Source organism: Pelodiscus sinensis, chromosome 4 (genome assembly GCF_052426305.1).
Source record: "Pelodiscus sinensis isolate ZL-2025 chromosome 4, ASM5242630v1, whole genome shotgun sequence".
Lineage (NCBI taxonomy): Eukaryota > Metazoa > Chordata > Testudines > Trionychidae > Pelodiscus > Pelodiscus sinensis.
The window spans coordinates 131,334,810-131,349,240 of record NC_143055.1 but is presented as its reverse complement, the minus strand read 5'-3'; the positions used below and the strand labels follow the sequence as shown (position 1 = coordinate 131,349,240).

The 14,431-nt window shown below is 50.8% G+C and overlaps 1 protein-coding gene across 5 annotated transcripts; it reads right to left on the bottom strand.

Moving 5' to 3' along the window:
• Positions 1–1,319: 1,319 nt before the first annotated feature.
• DCTN6 (dynactin subunit 6) lies at positions 1,320–11,182 on the bottom strand. 5 transcript variants are annotated; one of them, XM_075929339.2, is made up of 8 exons: positions 11,031–11,182; positions 8,982–9,046; positions 7,196–7,301; positions 5,738–5,826; positions 4,085–4,132; positions 2,712–2,854; positions 1,669–1,786; positions 1,320–1,454 (listed from the first exon to the last, which is right to left on the bottom strand). In XM_075929339.2, the coding sequence occupies exons 1-7, from the start codon at positions 11,051–11,053 to the stop codon at positions 1,688–1,690; spliced, it is 573 nt and encodes a 190-aa protein (XP_075785454.1). In that variant the 5' UTR covers positions 11,054–11,182; the 3' UTR covers positions 1,320–1,454; positions 1,669–1,687. The 5 variants fall into 5 exon arrangements, with proteins under 5 accessions (XP_075785454.1, XP_075785453.1, XP_075785457.1 ...); XM_075929338.2 differs by having other exon boundaries at positions 1,320–1,786; XM_075929342.2 differs by lacking the exon at positions 8,982–9,046 and adding an exon at positions 8,814–8,935 and having other exon boundaries at positions 1,320–1,786; positions 11,031–11,153.
• Positions 11,183–14,431: the final 3,249 nt, after the last annotated feature.

Here is a 14,431-nt window from a genome sequence, read left to right as displayed (position 1 = left end):
CGTGCTGGGGGCTGGACGGTTCTATTAGCACAAAAAGCCAGTGACCATAATGGGATGGGGAGGTAGAGTGACAAGACTTTCTCTCTATTGCAGCAGCCCAGCATTAGATTGGTCCAAAGTCTTATTCTCCACAGGGCGGCTTCAGGGAGCCCCGGATTCTCTTTGGCAAACCTGCTGCTCGTCCTTGCATATAAAAAGCCCCTGGCAATTTTCCTCACTCCTTCTTAGGCTCCAGGAACTTTGGCCACAACTCAACCATCTCCTGCTGTAAACCTGCAAAGGAGACTTGGGGTTGTGTGGGAGAGGGAGGGTGCTTAACGCACCCCCAAAATGTCATGGATAAGCTGGCACTCCCTAAAGTATTCAGGTAGATCATTTCCAAACTGACCGAGGGTCTCAGAGCCCCAGATCCCATTAGAATTCATCTCCTGCTCTGCGAGGCAGCTCACACCTAAAGGCAACTTTTCACCAAGACAATGAATTCCGGGTTGAAGGGGAGGTGGATGTCCTGCAGGACCGGGCTAAGGCTCTGTTCCAGCTGTGAGCACTGTTCAATATTAAACCCAGGGGCCCTTCCTCCAAAGGCTCTTTGGTTTCATTGTTCTATGACTCCCTGTGAGCGCAGACACAGTTCAGTTCACACACCAGACAGGGCTCCTTTTGTTTTAGAAACATCGTTAGGACAACTCATTGCTTATCGAGTACACCCCATTTCCTGAGCCAACTTCTTGCAAATGTGGTAACTCACAGTTCTACAGAAAGGTACCAAATCTTCAGTCGGAAAGCACCTGTGACAGGTTTAGGTTCAGAAAGATTGAAAACCAAATGACTGATTTCAGATCATTTAAAACAAACAGCAGACCCCCCCGCACCAGTTATCCTTGCCAGCCATTCCCCCTTTCTCCCCCCCGACTAGAATAGGAGAGGTCCATGTGGCTCTGCTAGGCCACAAGAGTCAGGGCAGCATCACAGTCAATAAATGGAGGAGCTGCCTCAGCTGACTTCTCTAAACTACATAATCTGTGAACACGAACATGCACGCATAGGGCTATGCATCCACCACACTGGGCAAACTGTCTGCCTTTCCCACCACCACACGCAGGAAGCAGAGCTGAGATAAGATCGCAGGAGTCAATCCATTCAGACCACTGACTTTACTTAGCTTGCAAACTGTGGGCCCCTGGAGGTGCTAACATAACAGCAGTAAATAAGAACAGGCATTATTGACTGTCCTGCTAGGCCCGGATGCCACTATTCATTGGAACATTACTCTTGGCTGAAAGTCTTCAAGATGGAATAGGATCATTAAAATCACAAAGTTGGGAGGGTAGCATCTTTATTAATAGCATAACACAAGCCCCGGAATACTCTCTAATCCTCTGCCACTTCTGTGCTCCTCTGAAAGACAATTTCTGTCTTATCACAAGAGGAACTGGTGACATTAGAAGGAATCCCTAGAAGGAATCGTGCACAATATTAGAACTCAGGCAATCGCCAGACTTCAGATCCAGATATTTTACTAAATATAAATAGTCAAAACAAAACAGAACAGTTTTCCCCGAATGGAATGCAGGAGGAAAGATCAGCTACTTCCTGTGTGCGTGGGGAGTGCTAGAAAGGGAGGGGAAATTCCCAAATCAACTCCTTCTGCAGAGGAAGGAATGATACCTGAGGAGGGTGAAAACTCTCAGCTCTTTGCAGGAGTAGATGTCATTTTCATGGTCTTCTTTAGATGGTGATAATTTGGTAGGATTTTCATCAGGAAATCCAGCTGCAGCGTTTGTGGCTACAAGGAACAACATGTGATTAGCAAAGTGCTGGCAAGGGGTAAGAAACAAAGGCGTGTTAGCTCTACAAGTCATTTCAGGGACACAAGTCATCTGACTTAGGCCCCAAGCCTGCCCCATGATCTGTATGGGCAGGCTCCCACCGACGCTGGAGCACTTCACTGGGGTGCTAGAGTCTAACAGTGCACAGCCAACTGGTGCCAGCCGCACAATCTGCATAAAGCCAAGGCGCCTGGACACCAGCATGCTTTAGAGAGGCCCTGGGCCAAAGCCCTTTGTAACCCCAATTAAAAGTGGCTTTCAAATGGCTGGCCTCTGTGCTTTCAAATAGGAACACTGCTAACTGCCTGGAATTAGAGATGGTCAGGAATGTAATCCAACCCCCTGCAAGGGCAGGGGATAGTCCACTTGGAAAAAAGGTGCACATTACGGAGACAGAACGGATGGCTGGTTGAACACAGGCACGCCGAGTGGCCTAACCTGAGTGCACAATGCAGGTGTTTCTGCTGAATTGGGCAACTATGGAGACATGCTGCAGGTATTTCCTAGGTGAAGGGCCCTCAATGTTTGGCCCTGAGAGTTGTGACATATTGCAGACCAACTGTATGGAAGGAATTAAATGAAACCTCCTGGTTGGTTAAAAAGCTCTCAAGACTAAATGTGCTTCCAGATGAGCAAAATGGTGAACCTGAAATGGTGCCCCAGAGGGACTGTGCCAGGTTGTTAAGGAGGGCCAGCCTTTGGAGTGCCAAGGTGCTTTCCAGCTGAAAGAAACCCCTGCACATCTGACTTCGCTTCCCCCTCCTCGATCACACTGAGCTGCTCTCTGCTTGTGTCTGGAGCAGCACGCCCGCTTTAGGCAGATGGGAACGATCGGCTGCGGAGCGCGGCAAACGGTTTGCCCTGCCAGGAGGGCACCCCCACCTGTGGCCGTTCGGTCTGCACTCGGCGAAGGCACTTTGCATCGTAGATCACGGTGTTCTCCGGGATCACTTCGTGCGTGCTGATGTTGCAGCAGGCCCCGATGACGCAGCCACTGGTCAGAATCACATTCTTGCCCACGAAGGCTGCAAAAGACGACAAAACCCTTGCTGTGACTGGGAAGGGGAGGCAGAAACAATCAAAGCAACCAGAGCGCTGAGAGTCAGGAAGAGCAATAGTCACATACATTCAAACGGCCATCCTGGTCTCAAACACCCCTTTTGCTTGCCCAGCCCCCTCTACTCTCATTTCTACTGACCTTCCTGCCAGCTGACAGACCTGCCTCCCACCCTGCTCCCTCCTGTAACTGCACAGGGCTCTCACTTCCATGCCTCAGTCTCTCTAGGCAACTCAGCCTTCCCTGCACTCCCACCTGGTCCCAGGTTCCCAATACAACATGCAAATAAAATCTCTCTCACTTCAATCTCACAGGAAGGAAGCTGCATACATAGTTATCGAGTGTGCACGCAGCTGCTCTGGCGCGAGCCAATAATCCTGCGAGGTGCACACAGTGCAGGGCCACAGAGAGGGAGCACCCCACAGCTAGCTCCAAGTGATCTTTGAGCCCTTCCCCAAACCTGGGCACAGCCAGGGTGTGTTCTGGCTCCCAGAACAACTAAGTCTTAATTTCACTCCCAGGTCTTCCTTGGTTACCAATCTGTTTCCTATCCATGTACTTATCAGATGTGCTTGAACAGTTTAGCTTTTATATACTAACATCCAAAAGTTCAAGTCATCAGGAAAGACAACTTGAAACTCTTGATCCCAATTCAGTAGCTCTGGAGCAAGAATGGAATCTACCAACTGCACTCTGTCCCTCTTCACCACAATTAAAAGTGGCTTTCAAGCTGCTGTGCTCTGTGCTTTCAAATGGGAACACTGCTAGCCGCCTGGAACCACAAGGATTAGAGGCGGCCAGTAATATAGTCCAACCGGCTGCCAGGACCGGGGATAGTCCAAAAAAAAAAAAAAAAGTGGAGTGAACGCCAAACTGTTATAATTCTAACGCAGACAAAGGCAGTTGTAGTTTTAACGTGCGCTGCTTAGTCAGATTCCTCACCAAGGTTTATCCTGACCAGCTACCATGTTTAAAACATACCTTTCCCCTTTTCTTTCCTACTGGACATGCAGCCCGAGAGAAGACATAACAAAAGCTGAATCAATGCTGCACTAGATCTTATACCACAGGCAAATATACAGAACACCCTCCCCTCCCCAGCCCTGGCTTTAACAGAACAAAACAATGTAAGCAGCATCAAACCTGCCAAAGACGCATTTGATGATTTCAGCAGGAAGACACAATTAGTATCACTTACCTTTCGATTCAATTACATTGTTATCTCCCATTTTCATCGCTTGTGAACCTACAAGTTACAGCTGTTAAAGGAAATACATAATTCTAAGCCCTTAGGCATTTCCCTTTCCCCAAACTCCCAGCAACAAATATCCCCTCCTTCAAAAACAAATATAAGCCCCTAACCCATGACAGAAGGTGCTCATGGACACAAAGGTATGTGTCCTATACCAATTTTCGTTGCTCAGGCAGTACGCAGAAGCTAATGGCTGTTGTACTCCAAGAAGACACACAGAAAGGCCTACTGTTTGACAACCTAGGAAATTACTACTGCTTAATGGTTCACCTTTTTTTTTTAGTCACATTGAATCCAGAAAGGGATTTCATGCTTCCTGTGTCCTGAAAGCCCTAAAGCGCCATGTTATTTCATATAAAGATGCGTGTTTTCAAACGACTAACTGGAGCTTCAAACTGAAGCGTCAAGAGTCGCCCTCTGCTGACTAAACAAAAATTATCTCCACGTTCTTCAACACTGCAAACGAGAGGTTGTGGCTCCCGCACCAGGGATGTTCCATTCAGGTTAATTAACTAATTGAATAGTGGATGGGGTTTCTATCCACTATTCCATTAGTCTATAAGGGTGCCTCTGCCTCTGAACTGTAGCAAGAGTTAGGGTTCAGTTCAAAAAGCGGAAGCCCCACCGGGAGTGCAGAGCTTCCTTTAGAAGCGGAATTGCAAAAGCGGAATTGCAGTGCAGGAGTGGAGACTGCTTCAGTCCCTGCTCGCACTGTTTCCGCTGTGCCTCTGCCTCCCCTACCCCCCACGGAGAGGGTGCTGAGGGGAACCGGCTTTTAAGCTGGCTCCCCCCAGCACCGGTTCCTGCCCCCCGCCTTGCTGCATTTCTCTGATAGAGGCAGCAAGGGTGGGGGAAGCGACTAGTCGCATCACTAGTCGACTAGTGTCTTACATCAAATATACCACGCACATATTTGTTTTCTTTATGATTCTTCTCTCTAGTGCCCAAGCTGGTGTAAAAAAGCTATGCAAGGACTTACACAGCACATAAATAAAACTCTTGGGTACAAGTCCCAGATAGGCAGATGTGCTAATGGACTTTGAAGCCCCAAATTCTAACTCTTGTTTGCTCAGACTTGTTATGATATCTTGGGCAAGTCACTTGACTCTTCTGTGACTATTTTTCACTTCTGGAAGGGTGTATCTAGACTATGGAGTTTTTTCGAAAAAAGTGGCCTTTTTTCAAAAAAACTTCACACATATCTAGACTGCCGTTGCGTTCTTTTGAAATTAAATCGAAAGAATGCGGCATTTTTTTCGATTTGGTGAGCCTACTTTTACGAGGAAGAACGCCTTTTTTCGAAAGAGCTCTTTCGAAAAAAGGCATTCTTGAATGCAAACAGGGCTTTTTCAAAAGAGAGTGCACAGATTGCCTGGGCGCAATCTTTTGAAATAGTGTATTGCTTTTTCGCAAGTCTTGTGGCTGTCTAGATGATCTCTTTCGAAAGAGGCTTGTAGTCTAGACGCACCCCAAAAGGGAATGAACTTTAGCTACCTCACAGGAATGGTATGACTGTTAGTTAACGTTTGTATAATGCTTTGAAAGTACAGAAGCCCAACGTGTTCAAGTGTTATTTACATCACTGCTTAGCAAGGATACAGCAGCCAACTTCAAAAACATTATAGGTGCCAATGATCATTGGTTTTGGTTCCACATCTTCCATGTCTGGGGTAATGTTTTCAGGATATCTGCAAGAGGATTGAAGAATATATTTAGAATCTGATTTCAAAGGGGAGTGTCTCCTTAGAGATCAAGTGAAAGAAAAGAAGCTTCCTTCCCTAAAATTAATACAGCATTTATGATTGTGTAAATGTTTAGGATTTAATAATCTCATTTACTTCTAAACATGATGGTTTGTTTACTTGTGCATTTCTCCCAGCCTCGACAATGAAGAGTGACTAGTCAGCTTAATTTCTAGATTCCCACATAATGCTGCTGCAGTGCTGAAGATGCAGGCAGAACAGAGGAAGGAGTTAGTCTGAAGGAGACCTGTAAAAACTGGAACTTTTAATAATCATAGAAATATTTCTAATGAGCTTCGAGAGTTTTGTAAAATGTTCTCTTGACCGCACGCCTGCAGCGGGGGTCAAGGTGAACCTCAAATTGAACACAGCAAACTCAACGTCAGTTTTTGAATCTCAGTAGTGATGAAATACTGAGAATACAGAGAGGGATGAAAAGAGCTGTTTCCTAAGTCCTACCCTCCTTATACTGCTTTTCAGAGAGGCCATTTCAGAGTGAAACAGAAAACAGGCAATGGCAACTTATAGACCCCAGTTTTGCTGTGTGACTGCTGCTCCCCAATACTGCTATGAAGGCAAAAACTGCTCATGCCCAGGCCCTAACTACACGCTACACAAATCTTAAGGAACATGCTACAACATTGTAAGCCAGCTATTTTTAAAAGGGTGACAGTCTGGTTTTTAGGGCATATCTCCCAATTTTATCATGAAGCTGACAGAAAAATCTGAGACGATTTTTTAGGCAAAGCGACAAATGTATTCTATAAGCACAAATGGAAATAATTCATGTTTCTAACACGGTGATGAAAGTTTCTCTCTCTTTCGGGGGAGGAGGAGGAGCGGGAAGGGTTTAGACCAGCAGCCACACCTTAAATAAACCCAGGCCATGTAAACATGACCTTGTAGTTGAGGAGCTGGATAACAGTACTGGGATGAGAGAGTTGTAGGGTCAAATGCTGTATTGAAACCTAGGCCAGCTCTCTCCTGTCCCCAAAGGTTATAATCAGTTCTGACCAGATGGTATGTGCAGCTGTGGGAAGTACCCCCACTTCTGGTAAGCAAATTGCAGTCCTTGTGTGAGATGTCAGTTTGACAGCCCTGGAGGAGCCAGGCCTCTGCTTAGGTCAGAACAGGTACCACACCGGGAGGCAAAGCAGAGGCTTCCCATGCACTGTCCAGTTCTGGACTGACACATTCTAAAAGAAAATCTATCTTCTATGTTCTTTCAGTCATGAGCCCCCCACTGAGACTACCAGTGATGGCGTTAAGCAGAAATATTAGTGCCTCCAACAGCATTATAAAGATTCTTACTAACCCATTTATGATCAGTGTCTGCTCTTCTATGAGGTTGCCTTCACCAATCACGATTGGTCCTGCTTCTGCAATGATTCGCGCTTTAGGATGAATCACTGTCCTAGGTCCTGTGGAAACAAGATAAGCTCATGACAAGCAGAATCTAAACAACAGATATTACTGAAATCAGAGAGAAGGCCCCAAGTGGGGAAATGGTTTGAGGATGTGTCATGTGTGCCTCACCACCACAAGAATTCCAGAAACAAAGGAGAGGGATATGGAAATGACCACTTGAAACATAGGAAAAATATATTTCAACTCCTCTGAAAGGCAGTATGGGCTTGTGGTTAAGGCACTGGACCTGCCAGCCTTCCGGTGTGTCCTTGGAGAACAAGCATCCCTGTTCAAGAATGTCAGAATTGCAAACAAAATCCAAATGCTATTAAGAGTTCAGGCTGTGCTTCTGAAATAAGAATGCCAGGCAATCTTAACCCTGCCCCAAGAGTTATGATCTGAATAAATACGCTCACACCACTATCTCCGTCCACCACAGTTTCATTTCATCAGTGACACTGGGAAAGCTAGACTACTACAATCTGTACTGGGTAGTGGGTGGACTCTGCGGTACTCTTTATGGTCAGACAAATACAGGATTCTTCCCTCTGCCCAAATTTCTGATTGGCAAAAAACATACTGAAGGCAATAACTGCTCACTTTGTATTACAGGCCTAAACCTGCCATGTTTTGTACAAAGAGAACTGAACCCTACAGTTACAATGGCCATTACCCACAGAGATGGCATGTCTCCATACACAGGATTCATGCAGCTCTGGAGAAAAAGCAAAGGCCAGGCCCAGATCCTGCTTGCTGTTCTGCACATTTATGGGAATCTGCCTGTAGAAGAGTTAGGTAGATGGGGGTTTAGGACTAGCGGTGTAGATACCTGAGGCAAACAATAAAAGCAATGTTCTGGGTGCGAATTTGTGATACTCTGCAAGAAGAGATGGTAGGGTGACTCCTTGACAGGGCCAGAGTTCAGGATTCGAGTTCTCGTTTGACAGGGCAACCTTAATTCAGCATTCCTGGGTTTCCACTTTAAAACACAAGAGAATCCAACTAATTCTTGAAGGGCAGATTTCACAGAGGTACGTACATGCATCCTTAACTTCCACTAACCAAGGTTAACTATGCAAACCGTGGTGCCATACTATAAAGAACAAAAAAGAAAGATCCTAGCTCTCACTTCTGCAAATGCTTACATGAGTCGCTTCATGCATTTGTATAGTCCCATGAATTTCAATGGGCCTGTGTGTAAATTATGCACGTGTGTATGAAACCATAGCTACTGTTTGAAGCCATAGCTACCACTTTTCTTCTAAATTGTTCTCTAGTCTACACTGATATATATTCATAACTTTGAAAGGTATGAGTAGCTCAGACTGAGGGCACTGCAAGGGGGTGCTGTGTGACAAAATGTGTAATGCTTTTCATGGTGAGCCAGACTACATGTGTCACTGCTGAGGTCTTCACTGCATCAAAGGAAATACCAACAGCACTTACATCAAGACAGAATTTAACATACTAGTTTTCACTTCTGGCTAGATTACCTCCACAGAGGCCAAATCCATCAAATTACTTACTGGAGAACATATGGTATTCGGCCTCTAAATCCTTGGTATTCATTCTCTTCCAGAGACCTGGCGCTCCATACGCTACCTTCCCTTTTCAGTAGAACTAATTCAATTCAATAAGGACAGTGCTTCTGGGGAAGAAGATGGAAAAAGAAGAAATGTCGTAGTCTCTCTTACCAATAGTTACATCTCCCTTGATTTCACTTTCCACGCAGACAACAGCTCCAGGAGCAATCTTCACACTGCAACCAAAGATTAACATTAAAAGAAATAACACATACTGCTTTTTAAGGCCAAGACAGAAACTTAATCTGCATGGGTAGATTTTTTTCTAACAGATCCTACCCCACTTGCACCTATCCCCTCGATATTTTCACTCAGTTCCATAGTTCAGAAGATCTCACACATTCAAAAAGACACTCGAGCACCCCAATTTATAACTGTATAAACCAGTGGGAAAAAATCCCCTGGGCTTTAAATGTGAGTTTTTAAAATCCATCACTCCGCCAAGAAACTAATATTTAAAAATAGCCACTCTTTCTAGATTCATGAACACCTCTGCTTTGTTTTTCCTCCAACCGCTGAGGAGGTTTGTCATGGACAAGAGCTACTCCAGCCCTGCCGGTGCAGCCCCTGCCTGTGGCAGCAGGGAAAGGGGGGCACTCCAGCTCCCCCCACCCAACTTCCCCTTTAAACCATACATTTAACCAGTGAACCAATTACATGGGATTTTACATTCCTAGTTTATAGGGAACATTATAGTCACACATAAAGAAAGGAAGCTTCAGGGGGTAGCCGAATTAGTCTCTACAGGATAAATTAAAAAAAACAACAAATGGTCTGGTAGCACTTTAAAGACTAACAAAACATGTAGATGGTATCATGAGCTTTCGTGGGTACAGCCCACTTCTTCAGGTGACTGGAGAGTTTAGGATGTGCAGACCCAACTCAAAACTCTGGTCATGTGAAACAGTGGGCTGTGCCCACGAAAGCTCACGATACCATCTACGTCTGGGATCTCCAACCTTTCTAAGCACAAGATCACTTTTTGAATTTAAGTGCAATCCAGGATTTACCTCAAACCCAAATACCCTGGCCCCGCCTCCTTCGTGGGGTGCAGGCTCTGGTCTTGGGCTAAGGGATCTGGAGTGTGAGGGGGCTCTGAGCTGAGCCTGGGGCAGGTAGCTGGTGCAGGAGGGGGTTCAGGGTGCAGGCTCTGTAAGGGAGTTTGGGTTGGGGGGGCTGTGGGCCATGGCAGGGCCTTGGGATGTAGAGGGGGGTACATGACTGGAGCAGGGGTTTGGAGATGGCTCCAGCTGGACACTATTTACCTCAGGTGGCTCCTGGGTGGTGGTGCAGTGGGGATGAGGCAGGCTCACCCCTGCCCTGGCCCTGCACCACTCCCAAAAGCAGCCAGCAAACTCCCTCCATCCCAGGCCCCTGTTGTCCCCCCTCACCTCATTCTGTGGAGATATACAGGGTGGGAGGGGGGCACCCTGACATCAGCGCCCCTCCTCTCCCTTCCCTGCTCTGTACCGCAAGCAGGAGGCTCCCGGGGGCAGGGGGAAGCTCCCAGGCAAAGGGCAGGAGATGTGCAGCAGTGAGGGGACGAGTAGCTGAAGAGCCGGCACTTGAGAGCCTCTTGGCCAAACCAGTCAGGATCCCCTGCCAGAGGCTGCAAGATCGACTGGTAGATCCTGATCGACTGGGTGGTGACCCCGAGCTACGTGTTTTGTTAGTCCCCTGAGGTGCTGCAGGACCCTTTGTTGGAGACACAGAAGCACCCTGAGAGGGCTGGGGAGTGGCGGCTCCACTGAGCAGGGGGGCAGGTCTGCAGGGGGGGCAGTGCTGGGCCGAGGGTCACAGCTGGCGGGGCCAGGCGGGGGGGGCACTTGCCACCCCTGTGGGGTCCCGACCCATAGGCTGGGACCCTGATCAGACTGTTACCCAGGCAACCCCGCTGGGGGGGCCCCCCCGACTCGCCTCAGGCTGCGCATGCGCCTAGACCGGTTGCGGGGCCCGCGCAGCGCCCCCCCCTCCAGGCCTCGGGGGGTGGAAGGAAGCTCCCCCGCCCCGCCCCGCCCCGCCCACTAGGCCGCAGCTCCCAGGGGCCCGGCCCCGCCCCCGCGGGGCTGCGCTGGGGGGCGGGTCCCGAGCGCGGCGCCGCGTGTCGCTCCCCCTCCCCCCCCCCGTCGGGGGCCCCAGGCCGCCCCGCGCCCCCCTCACCTGCTCTGCGCCCGCTCCGCCATCTTCCCCGCTCGGCCGGCGACGCCGCAGCCTGCGCGCTCCCCCGCGGCGGCCGCTCTGCGCTCGATTGGCCGCCCTGGCCGGCAGAGGGGCGGGGCTCGCGGTCGCTCGGCGCGCTCGCCCGGCTGCGGGCGTGGCCCCGCCCCTCCGCGGGACGGGGCATGGGGGGGGCAGCGCGGGGGGGCGGGCTGTGTGGGCGGGGCATGGGGGGGCGGAGGACAGATTGGTGGCCCCTGGCTGGCAGGAGGGGGGGGGGGGCATGGTCCCTCCGTCCTGGTGCAGATGTTTGACATCCACGTGGGGAATAAATTTTGTTGTGTGCACGAGGGCCGATGTGCACCACCCGCGAAACCTGGCTGCGCCGGCTCTGCTCATCAGGCGGGCCGCATGGGGCTCGCGCCGGAGCCTGCACAAGTCCAGCTGACAGGGAAGGGGGGGGGCAGACTGGGGCTCCAAGCAGGGAGAGGCTGTGCTGGCTGCCTGGGAGGGATCAGAGGCGGGCTGGAGCCCCCAGCAGGGTGGGGCTATGCATGGTGCCTTGAATGAGGCCATGCAGCCCCCTCTTCCCCATCCCACAGCCCCTCCGGTGGTGCCTGAAAGTCTCACACCGGTCCCCCAGGAGGGACCAGCCTGCACACTGCACTGAAATCCCAGATAGGAAGCTACTGCTCCATGGTCTCATTTCTCACTGCCAACAGCTTCCTGCCCTCCTTGTGTAACGTAGAGGCAGACACCACTGACTAGGGAGAGCAAGTCTGCTCTACAGCCCTAGCTGAGGGCCAGTTGCCTTTTCGCTCACCTGGTAGAGGCACATGGCTTTAGCCCCTAAGGTCGTGGGGTCAATCCCTTTGCGCAGGGCCCTCAGCTCCTCACCTGCATGCTGTGAATCCTCTTTAGAAATTCTGAAGCAGGACATCCCATACCCTTCTGTTCCATGCAGCAACGTCAGCTGACTAAATGCAGGCCAGGACCTCAGACCTTCCCTGGAGTGAGGGACTCTCAGGCCAGTGCCCACGGGGAGCAGCACAGCTACAGAACAGCCCATGGGTGCTGGGTGCTGGATGCTTGGCCCCAGGAGCTCTCTGTTATACCCTCAGGCCCATGTTTTAAACCACGGAGGAGGGCTGGTGAGGCTAGAGTTACACACCTATGTCATACTGAGAGTAAACTGGCCGGGGACACAGCCAAGCTGTGGTGAATAATCCTAATATAAGCAGGGACTGCGTCAATTCTCACCTGACAGTTAGCTGGGACACAAAGAGACTTCAGGAGCAAACTCTGTTTACATGCAGGGCCATCCCTTGCGGAAGCACGGGCCTGAGACTACTCCCCTCATCCCCAGTGTCCCAGGCAAGGGGCCCAGGACAAATCCCTCCACCGCAGGCCCCTTCCTGCCCTTCCCCCAACCAACCAGAGCCGGGAGATTACAGGGGCCTGGAATGGGGTGGCAGCAGGAGTCAGCCCCCTCCTCACTGCAGTGGTGGGAGCTAGAGCAGCCCAGCAGCCTACTCCACCCTGCCCCGCTTCTCCATGGTGGTGGGGAGTGGCACATGCTGAGACTGCGGCACTCTGCTTCTCGGTGCCGCAGAGAGGTGGGGCGCAGCGGGCTGGGAGAGAGCAACGGGGCAGGAAGGAACAGAGCAGGCTGCTGGGCTGCTCCGGATCCTGCCACCACAGTGAGTGTGGGGGTAGTGATCCCTGCTGCTGCCCCAGACCGGGTCCCTTCCCTCAAGTAACCCTGGTCCACCCTGGGACCCGTCCATAGAATGGTTGAGGTGACCGCTGCGGGGCCCCCAAAGTGCAGGGCCTGGGGCAGCTGCCCTGAACCATCCTATGGACAGGACAGTTCTGTCGACATGAATAGATTTACTCTGCTTAAATATCCAGCAGACAGAGCAGTGTCGCTCAAAGCAATCCACTGTGGCTGGTGCTGGGTTACAAATCACTCCAGTACTGACTGCAGGGGCAGTGAAATAGTTAGCCATGTTGTCATTGCTGTATGAATAACGGGGAGCCGAACTGTGCTCAACCTATCCCAAACGAGGGGTCCCCCTCAGCTGGAAGGCTCTTGTTAAGCCAGGGCTCAAATACCAGCACACTCTGAAAATCCAGGGTGTCCCAGCTAGGGGACGTGGACTCTCTCTAAAGGTCCCTCTGCTTTAACTCTTCCTCCGGGCTTCATTAAGAGCCTCCTTGTTAAAGCGGAAATCCCCGTGCGGTGGGGCAGTGGTTCTGCCACGCCTGCTAAGAGCTGAAAATCACCTAGACTGACACGCGCAGGTCACAGCAGGAAGGCAGGTGGGAGTAGAAGGTAACAGACAGTTGGCTGGCAAACAAGGGGGTAGCGAGCGGAATGAGCAGCTGGTGAGGCGGCCAGGCTGGTGAGGCGGCCAGGCTGGTGGGGTGAGCGACCAGAACATGCTCTCTGAGGGCAGAGCAAGCAAAGAGCCTTCTTCACTGGGTGGGAGGTGAGCTCACCCAGCTGCACCCCTGAACCCTGGGTTCTCACCGGCCAAGGACAGCCACGGAGAGCGGGGTGTGGGGAGGGAGCAGAGAAGGAAGTTTTGGTTGCAGCACTCGAGAACATGAGGCGGCAGGCCCTGCCCCACGCACTCTGGGGTAGGGCTCCTACTCAGTCTTGATTAGGAAGCCTGCTTGTGGCATGTTCCATAACTGATGGCAGGTGTCATTCAAACTTTCTCTTCTGCACTCCGACTCTGTGCTTGGGAGTGGGGGAGCATTGCCTTCCAGAGGCACCCAGGGGCGTGTGCCCAGGTTACTGGGTGGGGGCTCCAGCCAGCTCTGTGCTGGACTGTTGAAAAGGAAACACACAAATGCTACTGCCCCGCTTCGGAGAATTGCTGACCTCGCTTCGCCCACCGCCAAGAGCTCGGTGCTTAAGCTGCGTGTGGGGAAAGGTGGCTCTCTTATCGCGGCGGGTAACGCTTCCTGTCAGCTAAAAGCAGGAGGTGGCTCAGGAGCGTAGCAGCCGAAATATGAAGCAACATGTTTTCCAGGTGAACACCGGTCCTGGGGCTTAGGCACTTAGCAGAAAGAACATTTACCAAATCAAAGAGAATGTTTTCCTTTGCCTCGCCTTGTGTGTATCGCGGAGGGCCAGGCCCACGAGTCCCGGTAACCTCGTTTCCTTAGCATGCTGCCTTTGCTCTCTGCCAGACCCATCTGTGCTGCTTATCTGGGGTTCCACTTGAACTCCACCCGCCTGCCCCCTATAAAGAGAAGGGTGAACGATGCGAGTTTCAGTTCTTCAGCGAGGTGCCCTAGGAGCTGACAACCACTGCGGGATTAACACTTGGAAGGCAGGCCCTCTCCATGGACTGGGAAAAACCACTTGCTCTTCACCCTACAGCTTTCTACCA

What these genes read in the sequence shown, in the direction of transcription:
- DCTN6 (XM_075929338.2), bottom strand. Translation starts at nt 11,053, where the DNA reads ATGGCGGAGCGGGCGCAGAGCAG. An exon ending in CAGACACTGATCATAAATGG is followed by an intron (nt 5,827 to 7,195) that starts GTTAGTAAGAAT and finishes ATCCTCTTGCAG; the next exon opens with ATATCCTGAAAACATTACCC. An exon ending in TGTTTTTGAAGTTGGCTGCT is followed by an intron (nt 4,133 to 5,737) that starts GTATCCTTGCTA and finishes TGTAACTTGTAG; the next exon opens with GTTCACAAGCGATGAAAATG.